The 13005-nt window shown below is 52.8% G+C and overlaps 1 protein-coding gene across 2 annotated transcripts; it reads right to left on the bottom strand.

Annotated features, from left to right (window-relative positions):
- Positions 1–416: 416 nt before the first annotated feature.
- OSBPL11 (oxysterol binding protein like 11) lies at positions 417–10427 on the bottom strand. Of its 2 annotated transcripts, XM_053471615.1 has the most exons (13): positions 10259–10427; positions 9141–9209; positions 8748–8923; positions 8435–8514; positions 7687–7872; positions 6835–7036; positions 5928–6076; positions 5038–5178; positions 2569–3064; positions 2226–2412; positions 1702–1884; positions 958–1111; positions 417–597 (listed from the first exon to the last, which is right to left on the bottom strand). In XM_053471615.1, the coding sequence occupies exons 1-13, from the start codon at positions 10378–10380 to the stop codon at positions 541–543; spliced, it is 2202 nt and encodes a 733-aa protein (XP_053327590.1). In that variant the 5' UTR covers positions 10381–10427; the 3' UTR covers positions 417–540. The 2 variants fall into 2 exon arrangements, with proteins under 2 accessions (XP_053327590.1, XP_053327591.1); XM_053471616.1 differs by lacking the exon at positions 7687–7872.
- Between the last annotated feature and the right edge of the window lie 2578 nt (positions 10428–13005).

The raw sequence follows: 13005 nt of genomic DNA, 5'->3' as shown, positions 1-13005 counted from the left end.
AGAGGGTTAATCCCTGCCCCGTTAGCTGCGGATACTCGTTACTTTATCGAAAGTCGACAGAGCTTGTAAAGTCACAGCAAATCAGCCTAAAGACAGCGAAACTAACGCGTTCTACGATACGGGTGACACGCAAATCCTGTGAGGTGTCCAGTCCAGCGAGAGAAAGGGTTAATTCAGATGTGTGTGTGGGGGGGTTCTTCTCCAAAAGCTGTTTGATGAGGACCCTTTTGCACCAACTCTCGCACTAACCCCCCCCCCGCGATCCTGATACTTCGGGCAGCCGGTTAAACCTAATCCAAATAATACTGTAGGAAGTTCCAGGCCAGCGCTGAACGGGTTAATAAAGAGGTTAGTTTACAGATGAAAAATAAAGCTTTCACACCCAACGGGGGGGGGGCGCCAGATCCGGGGGGGGGGCCGCTGCCGCAGAGAGGATAACATGAACCACGCCGAGCGGAGCCTCCTCCGTCCCGCAGAAAAGCCGAGAGTCACCGCAGACGGGGTCCCGCCCCTCGAGCACCGGCACGTCACACCGCTCCATTAAAGGCCAGAATCGGGGCTCGTCCACAGGGGCCGGTAATACACCCATCCGTCTCCCTGTCACAAAAAAAAGACCAGTTACCGGAAATACGAGCAGCCGGAATCGCTTGGATACAGAAAATCAATCCGTCGCTTGAAAACGGTAAATGAATAAACCCAAAACTGCACTAAAAATACCCCGGTCCCCACGCCAGGCACCCCGCCGCGGCAACAGCCCGGACCGAGCAGCCAGAGGCAGGTAAAGCTCTGATCTGGGGGTCTCTGATGCGAGAGCGCAGACCCCCAAGCTGAACGCAGAGACCGTATCGCCGGGTCGGTTACAGAGTATACGCCGGGGAAGAGCGCTTTACTGCGACCGCTGTGGTTCGCTTCCGGGGCTCTAACTGGGGGCCGCTCGGCCGGGTCTCGCAGACGTACCTCTTTATTAAAGTATTTCGTCTTCCAGGCGGTCTCGGTCTCGGCCCGCAGCCGCTCCTCCGCTCTCTGACGCTCCTCCAGACTCCGCTTGTGTTCTGTGGCTTTGTCTATATTTTTTGCGCGCAAAGACTCCGTAACTTCAGCCCAGAGACGCCTGGAACCACACGAGACGTGTTACACGTCATACAGGCACCGGATTATACATACAGCACATTATATATATACACTCACACACATTATATATATATATATATATATATATATATATATACACATACACATATATACACACACAGCACACTACATGTACATACACACAGCACATTATATATATATATACACACACACACACACACACACACACACACACACATTTATATATATATACACACACACACACACACACACATATATATATACACACACAGCACATTATATATATACACACACACAGCACATTATATATATACACACACAGCACATTATATATATACACACACACAGCACATTATATATATACACACACAGCACACACACACACACACACACACAGCACAGCACAGTAATACTCAAATTCAGGTTTAACTAACGGTCAGGGTCATAAATGCAAAGAGATTCTGGTACATAATATCAAATGTGGTCTTATTGCCATAGCAACCAATAGGATTTCAAGATAAGTCCTTTTGGTTGCTATGGCGATAGGACCCCTTTAATCAAGCCTTGCACCGGAACAGCTTTTTATACCTTGATTCGAAGAGCCCCTGCTTCTCGACGGGACGCACGCGCTTCCGCGTCACCGGGAGCTTGGAGAGGTCGACCGATCGCGTCTCGCCGCTGCTGTGTGCGAACTCCAGCACGCTGTTCCACTCTCCCTGAATCCTACACGCCACGCTGTTCGAAGGGTTGTGTTTAATCTCCCCCGTGACCCTAAAAAAATGAAACCGGGGCGAGAAGTAGCCACGGAAACTCATCAGAGACCCGCAAGACGACACGCGTCCGACGCATTCATCTGCGACACGTGGCTGAGCGCTCACGTTATTAGTAATAATATAACAATAATAATAAATAATATACATCGACACGTGCAATACGTGGTGCAGTAAAGTTATTCTGCCAGCTGCCAATAAACTCGCTTGGAACAGATCCACAGAGATCCACGAGATCCACAGAGCGCTGCCACACAGGCCACTTACTGAGGAATCCCTTCCAGAGGGTAACGTACACACGGCTAACAGCCACGTAACGTGCGGCGTGGCACCCGCTCATACCTGTGTAACTTGCCTCCATAGAAGGGCTTGGTGTGGAACGTGATGGCGGCCGAGTAACCCGACTTTGCGCAGTTCACGTTGATCTTCCCCCCGAGTTCCACCCACGGCACGGTGAGTATGGAGCGCGCGTACGCGCATGGCAGAGTGAAGGTGTACTCCTCTCCGTGCTCCAGCAGATGCAGGACTCCTGTGAGGACAGAGACAGCTTTTTCCATCGCTCCCCGGTCCTTCAACCCCACCACCAAACCTGCCCCTTCCACGCGCCCTTTACTCTCCGTCCCCCCAACCCCTTACTCCATGTCCCGACCCCCTTAGTAACCGCCGCCGCCTCCTCACACGGTACCTTCGCCGATCATGGTCACGCCAATGGACATCCCCATGAACTTGCTTTTGGTCCACACGTGGGTATTGACGCACATTTTGCGTTCCGGACACTCTGCGTAGAATCCGGACACCGGAGGGTGGTGAGAAACTTGTTCCGCCACAAATCTGACTGTATAAAAGTCCGGATCTTTCCTCCCCGTCTCCTCCAAACGAGGCGCTTGGTCCGGAGCGTCCGGCGCCGGAGCCTCGAGGGGTTCTGCGGACCCCACAGTGTCTTTCGGGACCCTCCAGGAGCAGTGAAATGTTTCGCCGATGATGGGGTTGTAGGGCTTCTTGGCCAGCGCCCCCTTGCGGCCCTCGTGAAAAGAGGTCAGGTAATATTCCACAAACCTCACCATCCGCTCTTCTGGGGTCCGGCCGCAGCTGACGGACAGGAAGAGGTCCGGGTGCGACAGGAAGTCGGCGTACATCTCCAACAAGGAGCGCTTCTCCAAGATGAAGGTTGGGAGGACCACCTGAGCAAAAATAAATACATATACCGTATACGCACACACACATATATACATACACACACACATATATATATTTACACACACACACACACACACATATATATATACATACACACACACACACACATATATATATATATACATACACACACACACACACACATATATATATATATATATACATACACACACACACACACATATATATTTACACACACATATATATATTTACACACACACACACACACACATATATATATACATACACACACACACACATATATATATATATACATACACACACACACACACACACACACACATATATATATATATATATATACATACACACACACACACACACATATATATATATATATATACATACACACACACACACACATATATATTTACACACACATATATATATTTACACACACACACACACATATATACATACACACACACACACATATATATATATATATACATACACACACACACACACACATATATATATATATATACATACACACACACACACACACATATATATATATATATACATACACACACACACACACACACACATATATATTTACACACACACACATATATATTTACACACACACACACACACACATATATATCTATATACACACACACACACGTATATATTTACACACACACACATATATACATACACACACACATATATATATATATATACACACACACACACACACATATATATATTTACACACACATATATATATATATATTTACACACACACACACACACACATATATATTTACACACACACACATATATATCTATATACACACACACACGTATATATTTACACACACACACACACACACACACACACACACGTATATATTTACACACCAAAAAACATGCTGCCACTCTGTCCCCCCCCCCCCGAGATATGCTGCCACTCTGTCCTCCCCCCCCCCCCCGACTTACCAGAGCAGACTCCCGGGTGTCTTACGGGGCCGGAGGGGGACATCTATGCTCATCGTGTATACAACTCCCGGTACCGGCACTCAGCGGAAGTGCCGGCACCGGAAGTTGTATACGCGTATTGCGTAGATGTCTTCCGCCGGCCCTGCAAGACACCCGGGAGTCTGCCCTGGTAAGCCGGGGGGGGGTTAGAATGCATTGTGCGCACGTTCACCGGCAACGGCGCATCGCCGCTGCCGGTGAACGTCCGTGCGATGCGCTTAGACAACCTCCCGTGCCGGTACTCCCCCCCCGTGGGAAGTGCTGGCACGGGAGGCTGTCCGAGCGTATCAGAGAGTAGGATGCAGGTCCCCTGCACCGCTGCGGGGGATCTGTATCCTAACCCCGCTGCCTGCCACTAGACCCCGAATATAGGCCGCACCCCCACTTTAAAGACTTAAAGTGGGGGGAAAAGTGCGGCCTATATTCGGGCCAATACGGTATATATATTTACACACACACACACACACATATATATATACACACACACATACATATACACACACATACATACATATACACACATATATACACATATATATATACACACACACACATACATATACACACACATACATACATATACACACATATATACACACACACACACATATATATATACACATGTACACACACACATACATACATATACACACACATACATACATATATACACACACACACACACACACGTAAATGCTGTACGTGGCAGAAGGCAGTCAGGACGCCATGCAGAACCCAATTCCATACATTCTATACAATAAAAAATACATAAAAGGGACCAGTGGGGGGGCCCGGTGACCACAACAGCTCATCGACAGCTACCATGCTCGAGTCTATTACTGGGAGTGTACCCTGTGGCTGCCCCATAGGACTAATTACCCCCTGGTCTTGCCTGGTCCCTGCCCCATCTGGGGTAACATGCCCCATCACATTGCCCCGGGCTCCTCACCCGCGTCAGGTCCATGCCGAGTTTGAGCTGCGACAGGAGGTGCAGGATGATGCTGCGCTGCTCCTCCACGGCACCCAAGTCATCTTCCTCCAAGTCACACTCATCCTCCACTTCATCCTCCTGGTCTATGTCTTCAGGCTCCTGTGAGTGACAGATTGTACATGCGCGGATCAGGAATAACACTCAATGGACAGGTATTACGGGGCTGACAGAGAAGGAGGGTCCGTCTAAAAGGGGCAACGAGGAGGTCGGGGAGCAGAAAGCTAGGACTCTGTGACAGATAAGAGCCGTTGGTCTCATTGACGTCATTCGCTTATCGGGAGCCGTTCTCCGGCCCGGCCCGGCCCCTGCTTAAACTGAATACCGTCACATTTCAGCCCCTCGGCCTCCAGCCATTTATTGTTTATGCATTTCAGGGTGTATCGTGCAATAATACGGGAGATGTCCCGACACACCGTTCCATCATACGTGACAAATACACCCCCCACAGGCAAAACCACGGCCATGGAGGGTGGGGTGCTCAGGGCATCTCAGTCATCCCTATACCCCAGAGAGAGAAACCTCACCAGCCGTCAGACGGACGTTCTACCTGTTCAGGTTAAACCTGTCGGGGACGGGTCTCTCGCACGGCCGGGACTCTCTCGCACGGCCGGGACTCTCTCGCACGGCCGGGACTCTCTCGCACGGCCGGGACTCTCTCGCACGGCCGGGACTCTCTCGCACGGCCGGGACTCTGCCCCCCGGGGCAGTTTAGGGGACGGGTTACCAGGGATGGATGACATGACGTTACATGCCACGCAGGCCACCGGCAGTCAGCTGTGGAGGGTTTGTCTGAGACGCTCGCACAGGTTTGTGGCCATCAGCGGCCAGGAGCCTGGAAAGGATCTTACCCGGGTCAGCTGCAGGCCCTCGGTCACAGCATGCGCCTCGCTCAGTAAGTCCGGCTCTTTGCTCTCCTCCGTGGGGAAGCTGGGATCCTCTCCGTTCTTAAGGTGGTTGGACAGCGGGATCTTGGGTTCCGGCCAATTGATCGTCATTCCTAAAGAAGGAGGAGTTTTGCACTTAAATCGACTCATAATCCATGGGGTGAGAGAGTAGCCAGAGCCTCAGAATCTACCCCAGGCAGGGGCAATTTGCTATCACGCAGAGGAAGGCTGTTGAAATATTCCTCCCCGGGTTCTCCACCGTATCCGGTAATTAGAATGGAGCCACCTGATAGGCCGGGGCTTTTCACCCGACGCGCGGACAACCTGATACGGGGAGGTGTAAAATGACACGGGAGCGAGACAAGCACCTCCTGCAAGCAGCGATAACAGCCCTGCCAGGACCAACGAGCGAGCGCACCGCTTACCGACAGGGGCACAAACTCCGGCATCTGCCGCTGGGAGCAGCCCCTGGTTACCCCCCCGGCGTGTCCGCCCGCCGCATGCTCCCTCAATAAATAATTCAGATTGAAGTCCTCAAAAGGCTCCAGCGATACCCCGACCGGCCAGACGCGGGGGCTGCTTGTGCAGAATAGCGACTGACTGCGGAGGATGGTCGGCATTCGTACAAAATCATACCCTTAACACACATATATTATATATAAATATATATACACACGGTGTATATATACAGTCTAATATCACAATATCTTAGGAAGATGTTATACGATTTAAGTGCCGATCGGTGGCAGGAAAGCGCTTCCAGTCCTGTACATGCGCGAGGGGGAGCCATTGCCGAAGAAGGCAGACCGCGAGTAAGCAACGTGTGAGCAGCAGCAAGAAATGTGTTCATCCGCCGGCTGCCGGCACTCACCCGGCGGCAGGATCTGCCTGCTGAAGGCAGCGTGTTGCTGGTGCAGCATGTGGAAGCAGTCGTTCAGACAGTTCAGGGTGGCCAGGGACGTGGCTTTGAGCATCAGGAGGTCCTGGTCCAGAGAGTTGAGTTGACCGGTTGAGGGAAGCCCCTCGATGCTGCGCATCAACTCCCTCTGCTGCCCCTCGGCCCGGATCATCATCTACAAACAGGAGCAGAACGCAGTCAGCCGCCCGCAGAGGACCGCAGTGCCGCCTGCAAAGAGAGACGCCTGCAAAGAGCCGCCCGCAAAGAGAGACGCCCGCAAAGAGCCGCCGTGCCGCCCGCAGAGAGAGCCGCCGCGCCGCCCGCAGAGAGAGCCGCCGTGCTGCCCGCAGAGAGAGCCGCCGTGCTGCCCGCAGAGAGAGCCGCCGCGCCAGCCGCCCAGTATACGGCCATTACGCGGTAAGTATACACTACGTTCTGGCGCATGCAATAGAGAGTCTGGTGGGTGCAGCACTTGGACCTGCGCGCCCTGAAGCTGCCTATATTTCCAGCTCAGTACAGGATTTGGTGTCGGTGATAACTCTGCATCTGACCCGAGAATCATCCCGATCGGCTCTCATTACACTTTCCGCAGCACTTAGTAAGGGATCTCGGCGTGAGATAATGCGATAGGACTTTGGGACACGGTTTCCACGCGGAGGTTTCAGTTTCTCACACAAACCGACACAAAAAACAGGTCACGTTCCCGCGGCACCCGTGCGTTTTAAAGACTTTTACGGGTAACGTAAGAAACACGCGGCCGACGGGTCTTTTATGACATGAACATAAACCTTACGGCGCTTTCTGCCGCCGCCCCGACTCACTGACCTCGCGGACGTCCCCGAGGTGGTCCGGCTGCAGGGTCTGGGCTCGCCGGTTGGGGGGCATTGCTCGGTGGTGGCTGGCGTTGAAGAAGGAAGATGCGTTTTGACTGGGCCGCCGCTGGGACCCCGGAGAGTTCCCGCTGCCCTGAGAGGCCAGAGAGAAGCTGCGCGACTTTAGAGGAGGATTATTCTGCCGAACGAGACAAAGCCGGGAAACGTCATAAACCGAAGAGGAAAACGGGGAGGAAAATCAAAAATCACCAACGATTTACCAACTGGATAGTCATACGAGGCACTTGGCTGCACTTCGGGGAAAGACGTTTAGTCCCCAGAATGGTATTTTTATTTTTAATGTACGTCGAGACCCATTCTGCATGGACTCCGATGCATTTTACTGCATGCCGGCCGGGGCAGGCATTCTTCAGCCATTAGGATTTCAGATTATTTAAGGTCTCTGCCGGTCGCCTCTACTAAACGCGCGTTAAATGGTGAAACGGCACAGGAGGGATCCTTTACAGGTTCTAAAGTGGGGCCAATTCTGTAAAAGAAATATTGGCGTCTGGCTTTCCTATTGGCTGTGAGGTGAGCGAGGAAACCTTTGAGCCAATGGGCTGCAGCCCCCGATGCTCTGAAGTTTATACGGCACAAATACACTGAAAAATAGGGTGTAATCAGCCAAAAAACGTGAATAAGCAATAAATATAACTTAAATAATACAAATGATATAAGAGGAGGTAAGGATGCCCACTCACCTTCCCGATGGCCTCCGTGTGGTGCTGAGTGCAGATCTGCAGCCGGCTCACCCAGTGCTGACGCTCCTTGGCATCAGAGGCTGACAGGAAGGGAGAGGAGAGGGTTAAATATATATATGTATATATAATGTATGTATAGATAGGATACAGGGCTGAGGACCCCTCACTGTGTGCTGTGTACCCCTAAACCCTATGAGTGCATCAACATCATCATCATCACACTGCACCCACTCCACGGAGCTTTAAATCTCTTGCTGCCCCTCGACACTCTCACCCCGATCACCAGTCCCCGGTACATGCGCAGACACCCCACCTCGGAGCTTGTAGAGCTCTCCGCTGGCTGCGTTCACAGTAAACGTGTGAGAGTCTTCATCGCTGGGAGAGATAACTGCCCCGGCCAGCTGGACCGTCGCCCGTGGCTTCTGATTCTTGGACTGCTCGTTAAGGAAGTATTCCAGCAGGCCGGCCTCGTTATTCAAAACGAAAAAGCTGCAGGAAGGAAAGAGTGCGGTCGGTAAATGTATGCAGGACACCGTACCCGACATCGGGGCATCTCCCAGAATCCCCACACCCCCTGGCCAAACACCTGTGCGGGGTAGTTGGCAGCAAACCCCCTCCAGTGGACAGAGGTATTACTGCACGCGTGTGCGCAGCCCTTTTACATGGATGATGCATGCAGGGTATCCCATAACCGAGGGGCACATACCGAAACTGCCATCCGGTGACCAGGTTGGTGTACTTCATCAGGTAGCCGCAAATATTCTCCATGTGATCGCTGCGGGAAAAGGCGACATTTATAACACAACAAGAATCTCCGCAAACGCATTAAAAAGCGACCGGCGGTTTTCACGCGGCTCGCCCCGAGCCACCGACCACAAGCGAAGAACGTGACCGCAGCAGGCGGACGGTTAATGAGAGCGTTCTGGATGGAGACCGATGCCCACCGAAAGCGAAGCGCATGCACGAGACCTGCAGCGAGCGCCGGCTGCGTAAGACACAGACGGACGTATTTTCATTATTTTATCTTGGGGGATTTGGGGCGATTTGGAGAAAATAAAGTGCAGCAGAAATCCACGGCGGCAGCGCCAAGATACAGAGAGAAAGCAGAACGGGCCGGGAGAAAACCCAGGAGAGAACGCGGTGCTGAGCGCATTCACGCCGTTACATCAGCGAGGCCACCGGCAACCGGTTATAATAACAGCCGTACCGAAAATCCTATCGCAAAACCATCAACGTGACGGGAGCCGGTCCGCAGGGCCGCTCGGGGGGACCCGGTGACGGGAGCCGGTGCTGCAGGGTCGCTCGGGGGGGACCCGGTGATGGGAGCCGGTCCTGCAGGGTCGCTCGGGGGGACCCGGTGATGGGAGCCGGTCCTGCAGGGTCGCTCGGGGGGGACCCGGTGATGGGAGCCGGTCCTGCAGGGTCGCTCGGGGGGACCCGGTGACGGGAGCCGGTCCTGCAGGGTCGCTCGGGGGGACCCGGTGACGGGAGCCGGTCCTGCAGGGTCGCTCGGGGGGGACCCGGTGACGGGAGCCGGTCCTGCAGGGTCGCTCGGGGGGGACCCGGTGACGGGAGCCGGTCCTGCAGGGTCGCTCGGGGGGACCCGGTGACGGGAGCCGGTGCTGCAGGGTGGCTCGGGGGGACCCGGTGACGGGAGCCGGTCCTGCAGGGTCGCTCGGGGGGGACCCGGTGACGGGAGCCGGTCCTGCAGGGTCGCTCGGGGGGACCCGGTGACGGGAGCCGGTCCTGCAGGGTCGCTCGGGGGGACCTGGCGACCGGTTCTGGACTCTGCTGGACGGCTGTGCTGGGTGTGAGTACTCTTACCTGTACTGCCACGGCTTGCTCCCTGCCGCTCTGCTGGCTGCCCGATGGTTGTGGGGACTGGGCGCCGTATCCAGCTTGCCGTCACTGTCAGAGACCTTCATGGCTGGCGCGTCCCCCTGCATGGCGGTAAAAGCCCCGGACGCCGTGCTTGTTCCTGGCGCTCTCTGAATTACGCGCTCTCTCAGGGGCTCTCTGAATTATGCGCTCTCTGAATTACGCGCTCTCTCAGTAACGTAGCTTCTGTTTAGTTATCGCCCCTCGGTGTGTATTTGTGGTTTGACTGCCCCGGCCTTTGTCACCGGTCGCTGGGTAAACAGTCTCTCTAGTGGGGCCTCTGTATGACAGGGGTCTCTCTTTACGGCGGGTAATCTCCCTGTAGTGGGTGTCTGTCTCTGTGTGAGGTGGGCCTCTCTTTTTCACAGGGTTACACTATATGTTAGGAAGGCGGTGTCCCGGTATTTGGAGGCTATATTTCAGGGGTCTCCGTACGGGACAGCTGGGACTTGTCTGCCCCGGTAACGGGGCGGTCTCTCGGTATCTCTCTCTTACTGCCGGTGGCGAGCCTTTTCCCAGTTACCGGCCATCCGTAGCCCCCGTTCCTTCCATAACGCCCTCTCATTGGCCACCGGCCTCCGCAGACTCCCGTACGGCGTTAGCTCCCGTCACTTCCGGGTCTCGCCTCCTTGCGTCTGTGCGTGCCTGACACCATGTTGGTGGTGGGTCAGGCTGCCAGGAAGTGGGCGCGGCGGTGATCTGCGTACATCCGGTCTGTGTGATCAGTGAGCTATAACTCCCACAACACCCAGCCAGCTAGATCCAGTGTGTACGGCAGCCTCACTGACATTAATACCTGCCAACTGCCCTGGAGTCCAAGTAGTCATAGACTGGACCATCTCATTGGTTGCTATGGTGATAAGACCACGTTTAAAGCTGTGTACCAGAAACCCCTTTTAAAGTGAACCCCACCTGTGTTTCTGAGTCACGGTGCACACGTGTCACACGAGCGTCATGATCACGAGTCACGGTGCACACGCTTCACGACCACGCGTCACGGTGCACACGCTTCACGGGCTCGCATGATAAACGTAAAAATAAAAACAGGAAGTTTTGCAGTAAAGTCGGTGTGGGGGAGGGGTGTTTACATACAAATACACTGATAAGCGGGTAAACCGTGTTGGCGTCTGCTCACATGACCCGCAGCCGTGATCTCACATGACCCGCAGCTCTTGGTGAAATAACCGTAAGGTCACAGACACGACCCAATCACCGGGGGGACGGCATCGGCCAGAACGCAAAACACAGAATAACCGTGACTATTCTCCCCAAATGGGGCTGATTCCTGCACCGGTAAAGACTCAGCATTACGGTTGACTGGGGCAATTGGAGTGAAACGGGGCAGCTTTGCGGAACCAGAACCCCCCCCCCGGTGCGCAGTCACACGTTAGTAAATTGGGCTCAGACCGGGGGTAATCCTCCAGATCAGGGGTCTGCCGTCTGATGCCATGACTGATCCTATAATTCATACATAAAATCTCAGGAAGAAGCTCCTATCACTCTTAGCCGAGCGTATATTCTGGGTGAAACGCGCCGTCTTCTGCCCCGGATACGAATAGTTTATTTTCATCAGAATGAAAACGCAGACGATCAGAGAGTTTTTATTTCTTTTAATAGGACTTTGACACTGATAGAAATTAGCAATTTACTTTTTTAATACATATTTACTTAATTTAACACATAAACTCCTGTTCACTTGAATAACTTCCAAAGAACAGTAACTCTTAATACCCCAGAAGGGTAAGAATGCATTGCACATGACTCTGGCACACAGAGAGTTAATGGCGCTGGGGGCAGGTCTGCTCAATGTGCTTTAAAATGTATCAGAAACCCGCCAATCTGGTAAAAATAAAAACGTAAACATTTACCGAAGGAATGTGTAAAGGAACCACGACCCGCTACACGCCGTTTCCGTGGCCCCTCGCGCACCTGGGGGCCACACATGCCTGCCCGAGATCGGCCCCTGGGATATACCCTGTGCAGGGGAACGTGAGGTAGTGAGAATGATTATACGGAGTTCCCCCGGCCCGGGGCAGATGGGCAATAAGTTAGCCAGGAATATTAGAAATGGCTCCGGAGCGCAGGACCCAACCTGAAGCACCTGGATTTACACACAGAGCGGGAGGCCGGCGGTCCCATCATTTATCGATTCTATATCGCTGCCATATTCTGTAGCGCTGTACGACGGGACATCACATGCTATATTATCACAGCTTTAAACTGCAACTTACAGACCAGCCCTAACAAACACGTCACGGGCCGTCCCTTTCATAAAAGCAGCAACACCGGGTTTGCCGTATTATATATATAATATTATAAATAACACACACATATATATATATATATATACATATATATATATATAAAATCACTTTAAATCCCTGTGTATTATTAACCCTCCCAGCTCCAGTGCAGAGCTACAGCGTATATCTCTGAATATACTCTTATACTTTGATAAATCTTTAACTTTAGTAAATAAAACACAAACAGCAAGTTCCACGAACACATCGCCTGCCTCTAAATCAACGCAGAACACGTCACTCACGTAAACATACCGCACATGGCACAGAGCCAAATCCCCACGCGTACAGACCCCCCCCCCCCGGGACCGACCCAAATCCCAACGAGTACCGACCCCCCCCCCGGGGCTGACCCAAATCCCCACGCGCACCGACCGCCCCAGGGCCGACCCA

Source organism: Spea bombifrons, chromosome 7 (genome assembly GCF_027358695.1).
Source record: "Spea bombifrons isolate aSpeBom1 chromosome 7, aSpeBom1.2.pri, whole genome shotgun sequence".
Classification (NCBI taxonomy): Eukaryota; Metazoa; Chordata; class Amphibia; order Anura; family Pelobatidae; genus Spea; species Spea bombifrons.
Note: the sequence above shows the minus strand (reverse complement) of the source record. Positions and strands in the feature narration are given on the sequence as shown.